Source organism: Typopeltis vanoorti, chromosome 20 (genome assembly GCF_054136105.1).
Source record: "Typopeltis vanoorti isolate ZY-2024b chromosome 20, IOZ_Tvanoo_1.0, whole genome shotgun sequence".
Classification (NCBI taxonomy): Eukaryota; Metazoa; Arthropoda; class Arachnida; order Uropygi; family Thelyphonidae; genus Typopeltis; species Typopeltis vanoorti.
This window is the reverse complement of record NC_143568.1, coordinates 58,315,819-58,338,751: the sequence shown is the minus strand read 5'-3', so window position 1 is coordinate 58,338,751 and position 22,933 is coordinate 58,315,819. Positions and strand designations below refer to the sequence as shown.

General features: G+C 36.6%; 1 protein-coding gene across 2 annotated transcripts in view; it reads right to left on the bottom strand.

Moving 5' to 3' along the window:
• Cln3 (CLN3 lysosomal/endosomal transmembrane protein, battenin) overlaps nucleotides 1-22,933 on the bottom strand; it is a 191,661-nt gene that overhangs the window by 136,197 nt on the left and 32,531 nt on the right. For both annotated transcript variants that reach the window (XM_090410118.1, XM_090410119.1), the window contains exons 4-5: nucleotides 13,293-13,340; nucleotides 3,118-3,191 (exon numbers count right to left, since the gene is read on the bottom strand). In XM_090410118.1, the coding sequence (XP_090266244.1) occupies nucleotides 3,118-3,191; nucleotides 13,293-13,340 (122 nt within the window). The remainder of the gene's footprint in view (nucleotides 1-3,117; nucleotides 3,192-13,292; nucleotides 13,341-22,933) is intronic.

The following is a 22,933-nucleotide window of genomic DNA, read 5'->3' as shown; positions in this document are numbered from 1 at the left end:
TAAAATGTTCACTATATTAGATAAATTAGACATAGACGATCATATACTTGAGATTATAAAAATGATTTACACCAAACAGAAAATGCAGCTGTTTAACTCTGAGATTTCAGTAGCGAAAATAAAAAGAGGAGTTAAGACAAGGTTGTATCCTTTCACCAAATCTATTTAATATCTATAGTGAGACAGTGATGAAAAAGACTGAAAAACAAAAAATAAGAATTAGTATCAATAGTATAAAATACAATAATTTTAGATATGCTTATGATACCGTTCTAATGGTATCATCAGCTGAATCTGCTGAAGATACCATTCTAATGGTAGAACTCAGCATGGAAATTCATCTGAAATTCTTATATTATTATATTTCCCTTTTATAAATGGATACTATGAGATCTCTACTTCAATTATCTGAATTTCAACCTCCTAACCAAGGCTTCTAAATGAGTAAGCATTGCAAAACTTTTAAATTTCCAGATTTTAGCATTTCTGATCAAATATCGTGTGTATCAAGTTTAACTCAAATTTGGAATCTAAAGAAATCTTTGCAAAAATTTATCAAGTCACTTACAAGTTTTCTTCAATATGACCAGTTGCAGAAGCATGGAGTAGTAAAATAGAATTTAATCTAATTGAGGATGTATACAAAAAGATGTTTGTACAATTAAAGTTTCCTTTCAATCAACACATTTTAAATTAAAAAAAAAAAAAAGGAAAAGAAACAATATCAAAGTAATACTAATAATTCCACACCAGCTAATTGGAATTATTGAAATCTGATATTTATATTCTTTATTAAAACGTGTCAAGTGATTTCAACTGTGATTTCAATCAATATGCTTTTTCTAAATCTACAAAACTTAAATACAGATCCTTGTTATATTCCCATGATTTCTCAACTACTAGTCTTAAAGTGAAAATCTGATCTTGACAACTTCTGTTTGGTCTGAACCAGCTTGTTCTTTTCCAAGTTTCCTCTCCACAATTTGTCTCAGCCATTTATCAAGTATACTTGCATAAATCTTACCAGGAACACTCAATAGGGAAATTCTGTTATAATTCTCATTCAGTTTCATGTTCCTTTTTATAGATGAGTACTATAAGTGTTCTACTCCAATCATCTAGAATTCAACCCTCTGACCAGGCCTTCTGAATTATGAAGTGTAGTTACTGTAAAATTTTTATATCTCCGTATTTCAATTGTGGTCATATATCATAGACTCCAGCTGCTTTTTGACATTTCAGGTTTTTGATGACTTTCTCCACTTCAAGTACTGATATGCATTCTTGATTACATTCCTGTTGAATGTTTCCTCCTACAGTGCTGACACTGCTTGTTTCATTTTGCAACCTTTCAAAGTAATTACTCTAGACATCGAGAATATCTTTATCTCAGTTTTCATTTCACATTTACCATCTGATTCCTTTTACAATATTCTTTCCTCCATTTCTAAGCTTTCTCAACAGCCTCAAGAACATTCTGCCACTTTTCTGATGTTTATTTTCTATGTTCCCACCAAAGTCTTCCCATGACATTCATTTAGCTAGTTTTACACAGTACTTCATTTTCTTAAGTTTTTCTCCATTCTATAAGAACACAAGTTGGCTTACTTGCCAGGAACTTTTAATATGCTATTGAGATAACTCAATAAATGCATCTCTGGCTGAATCAATCAATGTTTTCTTCATGGTTTGCCACTGACTCGTTAAGATTTGGTTCTTGTTTTCAAATTCTTTCATTTATTCTTCAATGATGTTTGTATATTTGAGTCTACACCTCACCTCTGAAAGTTGCTCAACTTTGATTCATTTTAAAACTTTCTTACATACTCTTCTTTTCGATATGAAATTCAATTTTATTCTACTCAAAACTAAATAGTGATTACTTCCTTTTCAAATCCTCTGTATACTCTTATCATGAACCAGTGAGAAAATATCACTGTCAACAATAACATAGTCAATGAGACTTTTCTTATTCCCTGCATCTTCTCACTATGTGAATTTGTGCACATTTTTATGTTGGAACATGGTGTTCATAATAACTAGTCCATGTCCTGAGCAGAAATCTAGCAGGTATTTACCATTATTATTAGCTTTGCTCTTTTCTTCAAATTTTCCCAAAACATTTTTATATGTCAGGTAATCTTTGCCTACTCTGCTGTTTAGATCTCAAATAAGAACCAACTTACCCTTTTTCATTGCCAACTGCCTTCTCTAATGCCTCAAAAAATGTCTCCATTTCTTTTTCAGTAGAGCCTTCTGTGGGGACCATACGCACAAATAAGTCTCACAGTCCAGTTCCCCATTCTGATATTAGCCCACATCACTCTACCATACTGCCTACCATTCAAAAAGATTGTCCTCATATTTAGCATTGAATACTATAGCTATTCCTTCTTTTACCTGATTGCTATTGCCTGAATATAACATCTAGTATTTGTTGCTTAGTTACTTGTATTTGTTGTAATTGGATAAATACATAACACCTATTATGTCGATCCAGTATTTATCCAAATTTTCTGCTAGTTCGATTTCTTTTCCATTGATGCTTCTTATGTTGATGGTGCCAATCTTGATCTGTGATGATGCTGAGTTGGGATTTGTTCCAGTAGCTGACTTTTTGCTGTTTGCCCCCCTGGTTCCCAGATGAAAGCAAGGACTTGTCTAGCCAGGTGACACCCCCATCTGCCATGAAATTCTGTCATGTTGAATACAATTTGTCAGCTAAATCCCAAATTGCTAGCCCATCCTAGTTCACTCAGTGTCAGATAGATGGCTAATCGGGTGCACTACAGGAAGGAGAGGATTGGACATTAGGTCAGAAGATTGAGTCAATTCTCTGCATTACTTAAAAAACTACATGGAGGTCTTCAAGTTATAAGCTTTGACTCTTAACTCCAAACCAGACTAATATTGATGAGATGAAATCATTAATATTCAATATAACAACCATCTTTCATATGCTGAACTGGATAAGAACAGTCTTTTCTTTCACCTGGGGTACACCTTACAGATAATGGCATTTGCTATAGTGTCTAAAAGCCAAAGAATTTCTTTGTAATCTAATATTATAAATATGATGCTTCAAAAAGGTAGCTCTTATTCATTAGTTTTACTTACTTTGTGTTGACAGCAATGAAAGGTGCAAGTGCTTTAATTCCCAAGGCAGGAAGAATATCTGCTAAAAGAATTGCCTGTAAAAAAAAAAAAAAGCATTAAAATGTGTGGTTTATTTATAGTCACATGTAAATAACTTTATTTCATAACTAGCATGATAACCTATCATATGAGTTATAAAAGGCAGCATAGAAATTTTTTTGCATATATGCAATCAAAAGCAATATATAGTGGTTCTTGAATTATTATTTTCTTTAATTCTGGTGATATCATTTTACTGAATGTATAAAAATTATTTGAACATCATTCTGTTACAGACAATGATATTAATTTATTTTACTACCATAAACTCATTTGTTGGAGTGCACTCCCTCCTTTTCCTTCAGTCTTTCAGGAGATAATAATATGCTCTCAATTCCAAAAGTATGGTAGCCAAGTGATGGCTATTTGAACATGTACAGAATGATGCTACATAATTATTAGTTTAAAGCATAATTATGCTAGGGAGTAATTTATATTAAATTATCACTTTTAATTGTCAGTTTTTATGAATATTCTTTAGTGTTATATTTTATGCATTTTTATGAACATCCGTGTACCAGAGATGGGAGAATAGATTTAGTATAATGATGATTCAGCCTCAAAGACAGGAAGCATCAGCAATAGCCATATTGGTGTGATTAAAATATTACTATTGGAACAGGTAATGTGTATGAAAGCAACAAAATTTCTTACATGACTGTCACTTTTTTTTTCAACTGTGGATGAAAATGACAAGCCCTCAAATAATTTCCATACTTTCTCTGGAAAAGTATACATATGTGGAACCTATCTGCAATGGATCCTTCATGTTCATTGCCTGAGTGAATTCATCCATGAGTGAATTTTGTCCTCAGGAACAGCACTGCACCTGGAACAACAAGCTCCTCACATCATTCCAACAAAATGCATACAACAAAAAACCCTCACCAAACTCATTAAAAAGAACCACAACTCCCTCCCCTACCTCCCCAAAAACTCTAGACTGTACATACACCATATCTTTATCTTACATCAAAAGTACAAAGGATAAACTGGGCTCTCTCCTGGATCTATCTTGCTGAGACAAATCAACAGGACTCATTCCCAGGTGTCTGCAACATCACCTGCCAGTGTGAAACTCAGTATTCTGGAAACAGGATGGACTACCTTGGTCAGGAAAAAAAACAAAAAAAATATACCTGGAATAGACAACCAAAAAAGCAGACTCTTGCAACATTCCTTAGAGAAAGACACTTAATCAGATGGAAGAGTGCAGGCTACTTCACCAATCCCAGTTTAAATCAAAGAGACTGTTATTGGAAACAGTACAAGTCCTACAGAATCCAGGTAACTATAACAGAACGTAAGGTATGATCTTGAACAGATTTTGGTGGTGCACTGCCATATCTACAGCATTATCATTAATAACAGGAATCGCCACAAGGAGCACCAATGTCACCATCCATACACATTACTGTCCTTATTATCTGCGTCACTACGTTTTGTGTCTTCATGTAGTTGCATAATGTTAGTTTGACTAATGAAACAGCTTGTAAATAATTAATTTTAGTCAGTCAAGTTATTTGCATTGCAGTGTCTACATAGTTTTCTTTACCAGAAACTACATGAATCAGCTATGGAAATTTGAACATGGAAATGTGGTTTGGGCAGTGACAAAGACATATTTAACAACACCAATGTGTGCCAAAGGTCAAAAGGCTAAATAAGGAAGGTGTCACCTTCCTTATTTAACCTTTTTTTTTATCCAACTTACTTGCATATTAAGCAGTGATTAAGCATGAAACCTAGAAGAAAAAAGCGATATGGATAGCGCACAAAATGAATAATGGTAATAATCAGTTATATGGAGAGTATAACAATCAGAATTGAAAGGTTACAGTTGGTAAGGCAAAATTGTAGTATTACCAGAAATCAGCAAATCAAGCCAAGAAAAATTCTACGCAGTTCTTTCAGTATGTAGCAAGTTGAAAGGAGCAAGTTTACAGCAAGATAATCTTAATGGACAAAATATGGTAGATTGGTAATTGCTGCAGAGAACATAGTAAAGGTATTCAATGAATAATTCTTCAAGTTTTTTTATCTTCATTAGTGATAATGTAAAATCATGAAAAGCTCTAGTGCAGAAGAAATGAGGATATACTGGTGAGCAAGCAGAGGTACGTGAGGAGTTAAGTAAGCTTGATGTCAATAAAGCAGTAGGACTTGACATATGTTTCTTAAGGGAATGTTCCATTGGCTTAGCATCAAGCTTGGCTTACCTGTTTAACAAGAGTTTTGCAACAGCATAACTCCCTAAAGAGTAGAAAGAAGGTAAAATAGTTCCACCTGGAACAACTGGAAGGTAAAATTGCCCAAAAGATGGTGATAAAGCTAAGACTACAAATTATAGGCCAATCTGTATATTTGGAGATGTAGTTAAGGTGCTGGAGTGGTTGGTAAGCAGTAAGATAGATACAAAAGTTGGTTGATAACAGGAGTATTCTCTGTGACTGTAAGCAGGGGTTTGTTAAAAGGAGGTCATGTTTTACCAACTTTTTTACGTACTACAACAAAGTGGTGACCACATTGGACAAGGGAGATCATATACTAAGTAATCTACTAAGATTTTGCAAAGCCTTTTGATAGTGAAGTTACACAAGTTGGTAACTAAATTGAAGCAGATGGGACTGGATGCTAGGTCAGTGAGCTGGATAGGTGACTAGCTGTCAGATAAGTATCAGCAAGTTATACATGCACTGCATCTCAAAATATGAAAGTTACTAGTAGTGTGTAGCAAGGATCTGTGTGGGACACTTGCATATTATGATACTGGGATGGATTTAACTAAACTATTTGCAGATGATACAAAACTCAGGAACACAATGAGGAATTAAGTATATATAAAACCTTATACAAGGACTTCAAAAGATTTCATAAATGGACAATAGAATAGATCGCATAAGGTTTTGAAATTCTGTAGGCTACAGTGGGATGTAAAGTATACACACCTGGAGGGGAAATTTTTAAGGATGTCAAGGACACAAGAGATCCGGAAGCGATGTTGGAGAAGAACCTGAAGTTCAGTCGTCACATCAGATTGTGACAATGATGCAAAGGACATGCACAAATAGAGAGGTTATGGTTCTTCTCTTTAGAATATTCTATTAACATCCTAGAATAGTGTTGGCACACTATTCTAGGGTGTCTGGTTAACACCAGACCTCCATGGAATCAAAAGTCATGTCATGGGAGGCAAATACTGTTACACACAAAGCCAATCAAACCATGCTTTAAACCCATTCAATGCATCTGCATTCACCACAATGTCAGGGATTCCACTCGCCAACCACTCTCTATGCAGAGAACCTACTCCTTATTGATCCCTCCTCACCTCCTTCTTATACAACTTCCATGTATGTCCCCTTCTCCCATTCTACAAAAAATTTCTTCCACATTAACCTGGTAACAACCCTTTACCAACTTAAATGTCTCGATCATATCATCTTCTCTTCCTCTTATTCACAAGGCTTTGCAAACTGCTTTCCCCCTCAATCTGTCTTCATAGCCTCAGTCAGTCTTCTCTGGACCCTTTCCAATATATCCTCATCACTATGAAAACCAAGGGATCAAATCTGTGCACAATAATCCATACGAGGCCTGATCAAGATCTTATACAATGGAACTAGAACCTCTTTATTTCGGCACGTTAAGGTCCTCGCATTATCTGATGGAATGACTTCACAACTTGTGCTATGCAACCTCTGAACTTCAGATCCTTGTCCACTGCCACTCCAAAATTTCTCCACCAAGCATATTTTTTTCATTGTTGCTTACCAAATTTCAGAACCTTACACTTTGCAACATTGAAATGATAGTTGCATAATGTTGTCCATTCATACAATCAATTCAATTGTTGTGGCATGTAAGCCACAATTAAACAACAATGGTCCAAAAACCAACCCCTTTGACACACTATTAGTGACGACTTTCTTCTTTTGAGATAGTGCCTCCCCCATATACCATTTGCTAATAACCTATCCGATAGCCATTCACCTATCCAACTCACTAGTCTATCATCCAATTCCACCTACTTCAGTTTAGCGACCAACTTGGGATATGGCAATCTCTCAAAAGTCTTTGCAAAATTAAAGTATATGCATCTCCCTTGCCCAATACATTTATCACCTTGTTAGAGTACATAACCAAGTTTATAAAACACAACCTCCCTTTACTTGTATTTTACCTTGTGCTTGTCAGCTTGTACTCATGCTGACAAGCACAAAGAATATCACTATTATCAACCCATGTTTGTACCCTATCTCTCGCCAACCTCTCCAATACCTTAATCACAACTCCAGATATACAGATCAGCCTATAGTTTGTTGACTTAGCCTTATCAAGACCATTGCAAATTTGAAGAATTTTGCCTTCTTTCCACTCCTTTGGAAATTTAGTGTCAGTCTTTGCCTACCTGTTTAACAAGAGTCTTGAAACAGCACAAGTCCCATCTGTTAGTTCCATGTGTCTTAAGGGAATGTGGTGATATGTAATCAAGTACCATGGCTTATTGACATCTAACTTACTTAAGTCCATATACATCTTGTTCATTCACCATGAAGTCTTCTCTCGTTTCATTCTTTAAACTTCAGCTTCTGATGAAACACTCATGAAAAACCCACTGATCAACTGCTAGCTGAGTACCTTGAATATGTTCTCTGCAGCAGTTACCAATCTCCCACTTGCATCCATTAACATTACATAGTATAATCATTCTTCTTTCTACTCACCACGTGTCGATAAACTGTCTACAGTTTTCCTTGGACTGATTTGTTAATTTCTGCTTATCCTGTACTTTGTTGTCCTTACCAACTGCACTCTCCTAGCCTACTCTTTATACTCTTCATGAAACTGATTATTACCATTATTCATCTTGTGATGCCTACAAAGTTCCTTCTTCCAGATTTCTTGCTTAATCCTCTCACTCATCCATTTTACACCTAACCTATTTAGGCCTTTTGACTTCAGAATACATAATGATGCTGTTATGTATTTCTTTGTCAGTTTCCCAAGTACCATTTATTTCCTTACCGCTCAACTTCTCATTCCATGATATAGCTTGACAAGTTTCCCCCAAGCTTTTCACAATCACCAGCCTTGTGATTCCACATATATACTTTTCTCACAAAAGTCTACATATAGCTAATCTTTAAAAGTACCTGTGGCATGACTATAAACAACAAATTACATGATACCCACAGTAATTAACTTTAATGAAATGAAAGTACAGATAGTTTGTACTGAAAATAACAGTACATAATCAGTGTGCAGAAACAAGCAAATCAAAGAAATGAGAATACATGATATATACAGCAGTTGGTGGTTTACCAATTATCTGGGATTGGGTGTTGGTGGTTTACCAATTAAAAACTGTTGCTGAGTGCTAGAAATTAATATTAATAAATAATATTGTTAAAAAATATTTTTGATGGTTACATAAAATAAGAATCTCCCAAACTTTTGGTAGAGAGACAGACAGAAACATTCTGATTCAAATTTTGCCAATGTAAAAGGTCTTTGCAACTTTCTTTGAAAAGGCATTCATATTTAAACCTGCTTCTATGCAAAAGACAAGCTTCATCCCACCGTATACTGTGTTTAGTGTCAATACTATGTTGTGCCAAACCAGACTTTGGAGGTTTCATGTATTCAATATAATATTGATGTTCGTTACTTCTTTTTTTTCCACAAAAATGGCCTGACTGCCCAAAGTATGTCAGATTACATTCACAAGGCATCTGGTAAACACCAGCTTTGATAGAGGTGACAGTTTGTTTTTTGTAGATGACAACAAATAAGAAATTTTGCTGATAGGAAAATTCAGAATTCTACCAATCGGTTCAGAGATACCAGAAATATAAGGGATTGGAACCCTGCAGTCTACTGAAGAATCCTGAGATGTTGGAACATAGGAGTCAATTATCTGCTGGATTCGATTAGGGTTGTAACCATTAAATTCCATCAAAGTTTTGATAGTGAGAAATTCTTGTTGTAAACTTGAGGAAGAGGAGCACACATTATGTGCTCTATTAAATTAAAGACTTGATAGCTCCAATTTTTTGAGAGGTGTTATGAGCAGACTATTTGATGAATGTATAAAAGTAGGTTTTTGATAAACACTGGTTGATAAATCATCGAAAGCTGTGGATGTAAGAAGGATTTCCAAGAATGGTAAACTACCAGCCTTTTCGTTTTCCATGGTGAATTCAATGCATGGATGAAGGCTAGTGTTCCGCTGCAGGAAAGTGGTAAGTTCATTTTCAGAATGAGGCCAAACAGCAAAGACATCATCAACATAACAAACCAATGAGAGGATTGGGATGAATGGATGAGAACAAGGTATCTTCCAGATTGTTCAAAAATAGTTGGTCAAAAATGGAGATAGAAGGCTTCCCATGGTAGTGCTTTCAACTTGTCTATAGATCTTGTTTTTCCAGCTGAAATATCCTGATTCTATAACAAATTCAAAAATCCTCACAATATCAGGAGGATAATCATCATATAGTAAATTAACAGCATCAGATAACAAAATGTTGGTAAAGAGGGAAACAATGTCAAAGGTGACTAACAAATCTTCTTGTATTTGAAAATCCTTGATTCTCTCAAGAAAATATGTGGAATTCTTCATGAATGATCTGGATTGTCCAGTAGCAATTAATAAACGTGACAGGAATTTAGCAATTCTATAGGTGGGAGAGTCAATACAATTCACAATGGATCTTACTGGATAACTTTGCGAATTTTTGGGAGGCCATATAAACAAGTTCTTCCAAAATGAGTGTGCAATTTGTCCAACATATTTTGATCCCAACTAACAATCCAGATCATTCAACAAGAATTTCATGCATTTTCTTGAGAAAATCAAAGATATTCAAATACAAGGGTCAGATTTGTTAGTCAGCTTTGACATTTTTTCTATCTTTACCAACAATCCATTATCTGACACTGTTAATTTACTACATGATGATTACTACTGATATTGCAAGAATTTTTTAATTTGTTATAGAATCAGGATATTTCAGCTGTAAAATCAAGATCTATAGACAAGTTGAAGGCACTACCATGGGAAGCTCTCTGTCTCCACCATTAGTAAACTATTTTTTGAACCATCTGGAAGATACCTTGTTCTCGTCCATTCATCCCCAACGTTGACTCTCATTGGTTTTGATATGTTGAAGATGTCTTTGCTGTTTGGTCTCATTCTGAAAATGAACTTACCACTTTCTTACAACAGATCAATAGCCTTCACCCACGCAATCAATTCACCATGGAAAAAGAAAAGAATGGTAAACTACCAGCCTTGGACATCCTTCTTATGCACACAGCCTCGAGTAATTTATCAACCAGTCTTTATCGAAAATCTACCTTTACTGGCAGATATTCATTAAAATTGTGCTCATCACAACTCTCAAAAGATTGGTGTTATCAAGTCTTTAATTAATAGAGCACATAATGTGTGCTCCTCTCCCTCAAGCTTACAACAAGAATTTCTCACTATCAAAACTTTGATGGAATTTAATGATTACAACCCTAATCAAATCCAGCAGATAACTGGCTCCTATGTTTCAGGATTCTCAGGATTCTTCGAGATACTGCAGGATTTCCAATCCCTTACATTTCTGGTATCTTTGAAAACCACTTGGCAGAATTCTGAAGAAGTATCATCTTATTCCCACATGTTTACCAATCAACAAAATTTCTCATTTGTTGCCAAAGATGGTCTCTCTCTCTCTCTCCCAAAAGTTTGGGAGATTCTTATTTTATGTAACCATCAAAAATAGTTTTTAATATTATTTATTAATATTAATTTCTGAAGAGCACATGGCAATAGTTTTTAATTGGTAAACCACCAACTGCTGTATATACCTTATATTCCCATTTCTTTGATTTGCTTGTTTCTATGCACAAAAAGTACAGATATTTCAATATGAAATATCTGTACTTTTATTTGATTAAAGTTAATTACCATGATTATTGTGTAATTTGTTATGTATGTATAGCAAGCCACAACCTAGGATCACTTCATGATCACTCTCTCACCAACTGGAGGGAAGTATAAAACCTACTCACAATTACACCCTTTGATGAAATGATCCGATCTAAAAGCCCTCAATCTTTGTGTGCCCTTCTTTACATATTGTCTGAGATAGTTGTCTCTCAAGATCTCGAGAAATTCATTGTCCTTATTCCCGAATGCTACCTCTTCATTCCAATCTACACTGCCATAATCAAAATCACCCATAATAATCACTCTTCCCTTGTTCACTAACTGAAGTTGCTTTTTTCATCACCACCCTCCACATTCCCTGTCCTATGGCAATATTAAACTAAATATCTCTTCCTGTCAACCTCCACTGCCTCAAAACCATTTCCAGTATTTTCCTCTTTCGTGTATACCTTATGTGATGTAATTCCCCTACTACAGCAGCACTCCCTCTCCCTTCTTGTCTTTCTATCTTTGCAAAAAACATAGTTCTCTTCTCTATTCCTGTTAAGATATCATCTTCATTCAACCATGTTTCACTTATTCCAATAATTTTGGGGTGAATGATTTCAATCAATGAAACAATTTCATCTCTCATTTCTGATACTCTTGGCATTTGTAAATAAATGCAGCAGATCAATAATCAGATATGTTTAGATCTATAATCAGTCCTATCCAAGGCACTTGCTGGTTGTTATTTTCCCACCATAGTGCACTAAAAATCTCAGTAAAAATTGCAATCCAGTAAATCATTGACCTCTTGTTCACTCATATGTTCAATCATTTGCTCATAAATATTCTGTTTATGAAAAAAAAAAAAAAAAAAAAAAGTGACTGAAAATCAAAGAATGCAGACATTTTCAATGGTGCTATTCTAGTGATTTGGTTTTCCATCACTCTTTTACTTTCCTCTAGGTGTATACAAATGGCATTAATCAACATCTGTCTGTAATCCAGCTTCAACTGAACCAACTTCTTATTCTCTTTTATTCTTTCTGCTTCTGTTCTCTGGAATAGCCTTCCTCACACTGCATTTCCTAACTACACATTACAACTTTTCTGCAACTAGCTATTGCTATAATTTTGTAACTTCTTATGTACTGCAGCTAAAAAATCTGACCCTTTATTATTCTTTTTTGGTTTCTTTATTTCCCTTTTATATTCATGAGCACTACTTCAGACAGATTCATAGTCAGTTTGGTACCACTTTTGCTTTCCATTTCAACATTTTTTTATTATCATTGTATAATATGATGATATTTCTCATTATTTAGTCTGAAGAGTTCCTGTATTTGTGTACATCTAATATTTATTTTTGTTCGAAATAAGTTAACTTGAACCAATGTTTTTTTTTTCACAGAAGATATATAGCCATTATTTTTTTTCTTCTTTGTTCTCAGTCCAAAAGGTCCCATTTCTACATTCCAGTTCCCCCATTATACACATACATTATTCTGTCCTTTACCATTCCATGTCTTTTACACTTTCTTCTACAAATTTTATCATTACTGATAAAATTGATAACTTATGCCAATTACTCAGTTTGACTTTATAATAAGTGCTTATAAGATTTTATTGACATCTTTGAGTTTGTGCCTCTAAAGTAGGACTATATTCTTTCCCATTTAATCAGCACTGTGGTAAATTTATTTTGGCTACTCCAGCAAAGTTTTCTGCTATCTCTTGGATTACTGCAATTCAGCCTTTCCATTTCCCCAATAATGATGACTGTCTTTCCTTCTGACATTAGCTCCCTGACATTTCTGGTGCCAATGATCATCTCTTTACTTTTTGAATTTGGGGCTCTCACAGTAGCCAATTTAACAGGAAGGATAAAACACTAGATCATCCTTCCTGTCAAATTGGCTACTGTTACTATGCTATGAGATCTCAATTAGTCATCAGTTGAGATCCCATAGCATATTATTCAATTATATATAAGGTGAATATTGGGGTGCACACAGACACACACACACTACACAAGAGTCCCTTCTCATAGTATTTGCAAATACTATTCTGACCAAGCCAAATTATAAGCTGAATAATTAAATGACTACAGTTAATTATTAATTTATGGTAAAAAAAGAAGTGCTTATAATGAAAATAATTCTCTTACCCCTGTGGAAGTAGGGTTACACAGTCTTGATGAACTATTATTGTTAACCTATTCAAGTGAAAATATTGATTAAAAGTTGAAATGCATTTAAATATTGTTACAACAAATTTAAGGTTGAAAATAAGTTGTTTTTTTGTTGAATTTTTAAGATGACATGATTTTTGCTATATTTATATTGGTCTAATTTTATTAAAAAATTTTAAATATACAGTAAAACTCACCACTATGAACTAACAAGAGAAAATGAATAATCTGAATTAGATGGTAATATACCATCTACAATGATATTTACAAGTTACAATGATACAATATTGCCAAATTGTAGTTCATAAACACAAATGAACTGGTTAACTGTATCAGGATACAAATCAATAAAAGAAAAAATATTTTAAAAAACGTTTCTATTGAAAACAAAATTCAACAAAAGAAATTTAGAGACTTCTGACACCATCCATAATTAAACACTTTATGGAATATTTCCCACATAAGTTTATTAAACAGGCCAACTAGTCTGTCAATCTCCTTAAGGGGCCTTAAAGTTGTACTCTTATCTTCATTATCAAAAATCTACTTGAAAAACTAAGTTACACATGCGTAACCAAATGACTGAACATAGACTACAAAACCACAGCAACAATTTGTTAGTGTATTCACTAATAATAGGGTCATACTATCATTTGTGTTACTACATAAGCACTGCACATAATGTCCATATCTATCACTACAAGCCGGATTTTATAACACTCAAAAAGAATTAAAATAGAATTTAATACTTCCTATATTTCGTCCTAGTCACTAGGGCATCTACGGGGATTAGGATGCCAATCAGTTAATCCAACACTTGTGCTAACTTGTACAGAGAGCAAGAAGCTCTCTGTACAAGTTAGCTATCAACCTGATAGTGTGTTGAGGAAAACCCATTCTTTTCATTACTTCCCACAGTTTCATATGCTGAACACTGTCAAAAGCTTTAGTCTGTGAAACACATTACCACAGGAAATCTAAATTCTTTATACTTTTCTATGATCTGTCTAAGGCATAGGTTCACAAACTTTTTCGGGCCATCGCCCACTTTGCAAGACATAAATTTTGTAACGCCCCCTCATTATAAGTTTTCCGTGTTTTTACTCGTAATATTAAATTATATAAAATCGAGTTTATTTTTGTACAAATCAATTAGAAAAGTGGTTTTATATACAGTAGTGAATATATTTGCTACTGTATACACACATATATACATGATCTGTTTTCTCATTGACATAGAAAATTGACATCTATTTCTATCTGACATGGTAAATTTTCAAATGATTAAATAATTGAAATAGAAAATTGATAAAAAAAATTGATCGTGTAAGATGGGCATAAGATGAATTAAAATACAATATTTAAATTTTAAATGATTATCTAATTGCAAAATCACGAATTAATTTTTATTAATATTATTAATATTATTAATTTCTTCTATAAAGAGCCACCGACCCCCTAGACCGCCTGAACGCCCCCAAATGCTTCTGATCCCACTATAGGCCCCCCCCTGGAAGGCTTCAGCACCCACTGGGGGGGGGGGGGGCAGTACCGCCCACTTTGGGAACCTATGATTTAAGGCAAAGAATCTGATCTCTGGTACTCTTACCTTTCCTAACACCTGCTTGTTCCTTAAGCATCTCTGCTTTACCTTTGGTCTCAATCCTATTTAAAATGATCTTTAATTAAATCTTACTTAAATGAGACATTAAGCTATCTCATGTAAGTTCTTGCAATCCTTCATATCTCCCTTCTTATGTAGAGGTATGAAACAGACTTCTAGTCTCTAGGCCAGCATTTCCCAAACTTTTCTGACGATGGAACACTTCACAAATCCTGAAATTTTCACGGAACATCTTGGTTATTTTGTAATGTATTGATTAATAATGAATTGCTAATTTAGCTGATTTTTTATTATTAATTAATTGATCATTAATTATTAATTAAACACCATTTAAAATAAACTTCATTAAATTTGTGCTGATTTTCATTGATATATCCCATTCTGATCACCAAAAATTTATAATATTATTATAAGTACTTATGAGTGAATGCAGACTTTTTCTCCTGTGTGCTGGTAGTTTTCCCCCTCCTTTTGTACATCCTGGAGATCACTTTGTAGGCTGTTGGTGGATGACTCACTATCTGTTGTGTCACAAACACCTTCAATAAGAGATTTCTTAATACCAAAATTAAACAAAGTCCCTTATCTCTTATTCATATTAAAATTTAAATCTGCAGGTCTATTACTTTTAAAAAATCATGGCACTACGGTTTTGAAACTTTCACCCTATAATATGAACTTGCAAAGAAAGTATTCAGTATTACTAGATTTGAGAACTGGATACAGTCTACCTTGATCTTCAATTTTAGTGGAAAAATTTTCTTTATACTTCCTTGCTGATTGGTCACTAACATTTGCAACACAGATGTTATTTCTTTCAGTTTTGAGAACAGAGTATACACTGCCCATTGTTGTAATCGCTGCAGGCAATTTTTATGATCAGTCATAAACAGCAGTATTCTCTTTCCCGATTGTTGAAAGATTTCAATATGTGAAAATTAACAATAATTCATGAATATTTCCATGTTTAAAAATATGTCGCTTGGTCATTGACATTTCCTACACAGATGTCATTAACTTCAGTTTTGAAAACAGAGAATACGCTGCCCATTGTTATAACGCCTTATTCACGAATATTATTATCCTCAGAACATTTTCCACTATAAAATATTTATTCATGAAAAATGTTTGAAAACTAAAATTACAAATTCCAGGAACTTCTTGCAGAACACTTATTCACCTTCTGTGGAACACAGTTTGGGAAACCCTGCTCTAGGCCAATTCTGTCTCCCATATCCTTGAAATCAACAATGAAACAGTTATCCCTTCATCTCCTGCAGTTAATTAACTCTGCTGGGACTGCATCTGCACCCAAGGCCTTATTTACTATTAAGCTGTTTAATTGCTCTTTCAACCTTATGCCTAAGTGGAGGAGGTTCCATATCGAAATTTTCCTGGTTTGAGGGCTCCTCTAAATTTTCTTAATCCACTCTGTTGTACAGTTCCCCATAGTATTCTTTCCATCTATTTTTAATTTCCAGTCCTTCTGTCAGTACTGTTCAATTCCTGTCTTTGATGACATTCAACTTGGGCTTAAACTTGTGCTTTAGGTCATGAACTAAATGAAACAACCTCTTATAATTGTGACTCCTCATTTAAAACTCTATCTCTTCACATTTATTAGTATAAAACTTTTCTTGTTCTTCCTGATGACTCTTTTAATTTCTCTATGTAATCTCATCTCTTATATTCTTCAGTCCTTGTACTTCTGTTTTTCTAACCACTTTCTTTTGATTAGTTCTCAAATTGAATCTGATATCCAAAGGGTCTCTTGGTCTTCTTATTGAGCTGAGATACTTCTTGGCTGTATCCTGTATTATCACCTTGACTCCTTCCCCAAACATTTCTGGCGAGTTCTTCTCACAAGTTTCCAAAAAAATCATCCGACTGAGTTGATGTTTTTTCTGTGAACCCACTAAGAATTACTCTAACATCCATAAACGTGTGGACAGACTTATGTGTTCGTCGAACATGTTGTTTATTATTTTAACGGTATATTAGAACACAGAAACTAAGTAAATAATTAATTTATTAACTTATTGCTGATATTTCGCTGGTGTTATAACCAGCATCTTCAGAGCACAAAAACACTGTTTGTCACAATACGTGAGACTATAACAACATGGTGTACTTAAACAAAATTGTAGCAGCAACACACAGACTCCTGATTTTGGCATCCTCTATCTGGGAAAAAAAAAAAAAAAAAAAAAAAAAAAAAAAAAAAAAAAATGACTGTCTCCCAGATCTTCTGGCAAGTTAATACGGCCATATTTGTTGAGATTTGGAGTGTGTTTTAGGGATTCTGTCACCTCTAAGAACAATGTCTCTGATTTATATGGGTTTCTGTGTAGTACTTTTGTGTTTTTCCAGTTGATCCTGTGTGCAGGAGTATCTAGAGCATGGTCTGCTAGGCCCGACTTCCCATAATGATAATTCCGGACATATCTTTTATGTTCGCTGATGTTCACAGTTCTTCCTGTTTGACCGTAATAGGCTTGATTACATGAGCAGGGTACTTGGTAGACTCCTGGATGTGATAAAGGAGGAATGCTGTCCTTGGGTGAGCGGATGAGGGTAGCTAATTTACTAACATGGTCTGAATGTAGTGCGTAGTTTATGTTTATTGAGAATGCTTGAGATCTTTTCAGATGTGCCTTTAATGTAACGGATGGTGACTGTTTTGTTGTAGTTCTCTGTGGTGGAACACCAAATGGAGCACCTATGGAGTACCAAAAATTCACAAGCAAGGCACACCCCTATGCCCAATTGTGGACAGTATAAATAGTCCCACATACAAACTGGCTAGACATTTAGCAAAGCTACTAGCCACTCTCACAAACAATTCTCCCTCCTTTGTCAAAAATTCAGCACACCTAAAAAGCATCTTACAACACCTTACCCTAAAAAGCTCAGACTTAATAGTAAGCTTTGACATCACTTCACTATTCACAAATGTACCACTAATAGAAACCCTCAATCTACGGAAGTCACACTCCCCCCCCCCCCCCGATATATTTGAACTATTCAAATTCACAATACATGCAGGATATTTCACATGGAAAGGGAAAATATACAAACAAATAGATGGGACAGCCATGGGCTCCCCCCCTTCCCCCCCTTCCCCCCCTAGCCAACTTTTACATAGAACACCTGGAAAAACAAGCAATCAATACAGCCACTCTCAAACCAACACTTTGGCTACGCTATGTTGACAATGTGCTTGCTATTTGGCCACATGGCCCAGAGACATTGAAAACATTCTTAGCACATTTAAATAGCCAACATCCAAAAATCCACTTTACTATGGAACTGAAAGCCAACAACTGTCTGCCCTTCCTGGATACACTTATCACACATCTTCCAGATGGTTCCTTATCATTTTCAGTTTTTAGAAAACCTACACACACAGGTAGATACTTACACAAACAATCACACCATCATCCTTCTCAACAATATGGCATATTAAAAACGCTAACCCATAGAGCGAGAGCAATCTGTTCCAATGACAAGGCTCTTACTGCTGAACTGACTCACTTATGCCACACCTTCTTGGCCAACAGCTACAATCTACATAAAATAAACAAAATACTAAACACTCTTAAGAAACCCCTCCCACCATCCACCACAGAGAACTACAACAAAACAGTCACCATCCCTTACATTAAAGGCACATCCAAAAAGATCTCAAGAATTCTCAATAAACATAAACTACGCACTACATTCAGACCATGTAGCAAATTAGCTACCCTCATCCGCTCACCCAAGGACAGCATTCCTCCTTTATCACATCCAGGAGTCTACCAAGTACCCTGCTCATGTAATCAAGCCTACTTACGGTCAAACAGGAAGAACTGTGAACATCCGCATCAGTGAACATAAAAGATACGTCCGGAATTATCATTATGGGAAGTCGGGCCTAGCAGACCATGCTCTGGATACCCCTGCACACAGGATCAACTGGAAAAACACAAAAGTACTACACAGAAACCTGTATAAATCAGAGACATTGTTCTTTGAGGCAACAGAAGCCCTAAAACACACTCCAAATCTCAACAAATATGGCTGTATTAACTTGATGAAGATCTGGGAGACAGTCATATTAAGAAAAAACTAGCTTTCTAGGACTCTAGTAATATATGATAGCTTTTTTTTTTTTCAGATAGAGGGCGCCAAAATCAGGACTCTAGTCTTTGTGTTGCTGCTACAATTTTGTTTAAGTACACCATGTTGTTATAGTCTTGCGTATTGTGACAAACAGTGTTTTTGTGCTCTGAAGATGCTGGTTATAACACCAGCGAAATATCAGCAATAAGTTAATAAATTAATTATTTACTTAGTTTCTGTGTTCTAATATACCGTTAAAATAATAAACAACTCTAACATCCAGTCTAGTGGGATGTGCCTGACTTGGATGGTTTTGGAGTCTTAGTCTTACTTTTGCTCTTACTAGTTGATGGTCTGTATACCACAGTTCTGCTCCAGGACAAGTATGCACAAAAACACGCCTTGATCAATCGATGTTAGATGTCCAAGTATAGGTCTGTCATGGGTGTTTCTGGAAGCAGGTAGTGGTAATAACCAATCTCTTAAGCATGGGCAAAGTCCAATAGTCTTTCACCACAGGTGTAACGTTCTACCAGACCAAACATGCCACACTCAGGCCTAACTTCCATACTCTTTCCTCACTTTTGCATTAAAGTCCCCTAAGATGTAAAGTACATCACCTTGGTAGGCAGTTCAAAACAGTCTAAGTTTCCATAGAATTCCTCACTCTCTTCATCAAGCCTATCTACATGGGGTGCATAAGCTACCACAATTGACACACTGGTAGGATGAGCATTAAATCTAATACGAAGTATCCTGTCATTAGCAGGGTTATAACCAAGAAGGGTGTTGCCTGAACTGTTTCGGTATCACAACTACCCTATGATCCTTTGAATCACCTCCTGAATAAACAACTAGCTTACCATCCTGTCTTTTGAAGTGACCTTCTCTATTCCATCTGGTCTCTGTAATTCCTAGGATGTCAATTTTATACCTCTCCATCTCATTATGGATAACATCAAGATTACCCATCTGTAGATCCTGAATATTCCATGTGCCTATGTAAAATTCCCCTCTAAGATTAATCCTATACCTTCTGTATTCCTCATTCACAGTATCACTGACTTTTGTTGGAGACTGTATACTTCTCAAACAGGACTCTCTGCCTACGCAATGAACGTGACTGATTATTCTGCATGACAACCGATGCAGCACGAGATGTTTTATAAGGCACAATCATATTAGCATTTTTTTAAGTGATGTCACCGCAAGGAAAAAAGTGGTAGAGTTGCAGAGGCCCTTTCCACATTTCTGAGAAGTTTTGTTCCCCAATTCATCCCAAGTTAGCCAGGTGGTCATGTATTAAGGCTTAAGTTCTAGGAAGACATCGTGTTGGAGGTTTAATGGAGTATTAACAGCACTAGGAAAGGATTAACAAGGTAATTTTGATTGAAATATCTCACTTTAAATAATACAGATATATTGTTAAGTTTTGATATCACTTCACTGTTTAAAAATATTCCTTTAAATGACAACTTAACACTCTTAAAAAACATTTTCCTTCTGATATCTTGGATCTCTTTTTCTTTGCCATCAATTCTGGTTATTTTTTTGGGGAAAGAACAAAATTTACAAATAGATAGAGGGAACCGCTATGGGTTCCCCTCTCTCTCACTCCCTCTTGCCAATTTTAACATGGAAAATTTTGAAAAACAAGCCATAGACTCAGTCCTGCTCAAACCTTCTATATGGCTAAGATATGTAGATGATGTGTTCTCTGTTTGGCCTAATGGCCTAGACACATTAGACTTTTCCCTCAATCACCTCAATAGTCTACATCCAAGAATCCAGTTTACGATGGAAAAGAAAATAACAATAGTTTACCCTCCCTAGACACCTTAGTAACATGCCTTCCGAATAGTAACTTCTCCTTCACTCTATATAGAAAACCCACTCACACAGGCAGATCCATTCACAAACTTTCCCACCACCACCTCTCTCAACAATATGGCATCATTAAAACTCTAACCAATAGAGCCTAAAATCTTTGTTCTAGTGGAACCTCTCTTTCAACTGAATTCAACCATATACACAACACTTACCTATCCAATGGCTACAGTGATTACAGAATTAAACAAATAATCAGTTCTGCCCCCATTCCTTGGCCATGTGGGGGGGGGGGGGGGTGGGGGGGGGGGGGGGTGGGGGGGGGGGGGGGTGGGGGGGGGGGGGGGTGGGGGGGGGGGGGGGTGGGGGGGGGGGGGGGTGGGGGGGGGGGGGGGTGGGGGGGGGGGGGGGTGGGGGGGGGGGGGGGTGGGGGGGGGGGGGGGTGGGGGGGGGGGGGGGTGGGGGGGGGGGGGGGTGGGGGGGGGGGGGGGTGGGGGGGGGGGGGGGTGGGGGGGGGGGGGGGTGGGGGGGGGGGGGGGTGGGGGGGGGGGGGGGTGGGGGGGGGGGGGGGTGGGGGGGGGGGGGGGTGGGGGGGGGGGGGGGTGGGGGGGGGGGGGGGTGGGGGGGGGGGGGGGTGGGGGGGGGGGGGGGTGGGGGGGGGGGGGGGTGGGGGGGGGGGGGGGTGGGGGGGGGGGGGGGTGGGGGGGGGGGGGGGTGGGGGGGGGGGGGGGTGGGGGGGGGGGGGGGTGGGGGGGGGGGGGGGTGGGGGGGGGGGGGGGTGGAGTGAAACAAACGGCAGTGAAAACACAATATATACAACACAGTTCTAAACAATAATACCACTGAAGGACACTTGTTTCTAACCGATGCACAATTTTAGCACAATTTGTGACAAAAAGCCACACTATATTTAACTTTAAAAACACGTTTTCTAGACTAGCTTAACTCGACCGCCACATTTACCAAGGACACTAGCGCCACCAAAAACATCTAGACATAATATCCTTGCTAACCACACTCTTGCTCAACTTCCATTGATGACCCCTTATTCTCTCTCTTCTTGCCATATACTGAAAAAAGTCTTCAGTGTTAATCCTACAAAAACCCCTTTCACATCTCAATTATTCTATCATGTTTCCTTTTTTGCCTATTGGCTAATTTTTGAAGTCTATAAACTATCAATCTATTCTCATAGCAAGCATTCCATATCCAGAGGTGAGTGACAAAGATTGTGGCAAGTTTATGGACCTGCCACAATCTTTGTCACTCACATCTGGATCCTCTCCACCACTTCATCTTACAGGAGTCCAGATCTGTGTGTAGTCCAGATGTGGCCTTATTAAGGTCTTATATAGAAGAACAATAATCTCTCTTATCCCTGCTTGTTAGTGTATTCTTCAACAACCATGTAATCTGATGTGCTGTTTTGGTCATTCACAATATGCCCTCTAAACTTCAACTCCATGTCCACAATCACACCCAAGTCTCTAGACTCATCAGTTTCCTGCAGTTCAGTTCCATCAGTATAGTACACGACTCCTGATCTCTTTCCAAAGTGCATCACTGAGTAATTCAGTGCATCATTTAGCAATATCACTGAGTAGTCATTTCCCTTATCCAACTCCATCATCACTTTATTACAAAAAAAGTAAGCAAATTATTAAGGTAAGACCAACCCTTCACAAAACCATGTTGTCCCTTATAGAATATCATATGCTTATCAACCCAGTCCTGAATTCTATCTTTCAACACCAATACCTTAAAACCACCACTCCTAAGATACACTGGCCTATAATTTGCTACTTAGGTCTTGGAGTCTCCTTTATGCAATGGGGCCATTTTACCCTCTTTCCATTTCATTTTCACCTTCCCAGTACTGAGGCTTAAATTAAACAGCTTGGTCAGAGAAGCTGATAGTTCTCTTGCACATTCTCGTAATGTATTTCAAGTCCAGACGGCATATCGTATTGAGGTTCTGCAATATTTGAAGCACCTCAACTTTTTCAATCTATATTCTCTTTTCAATCAATATCACATCTGGCATTGCAATGCACCTAGATGG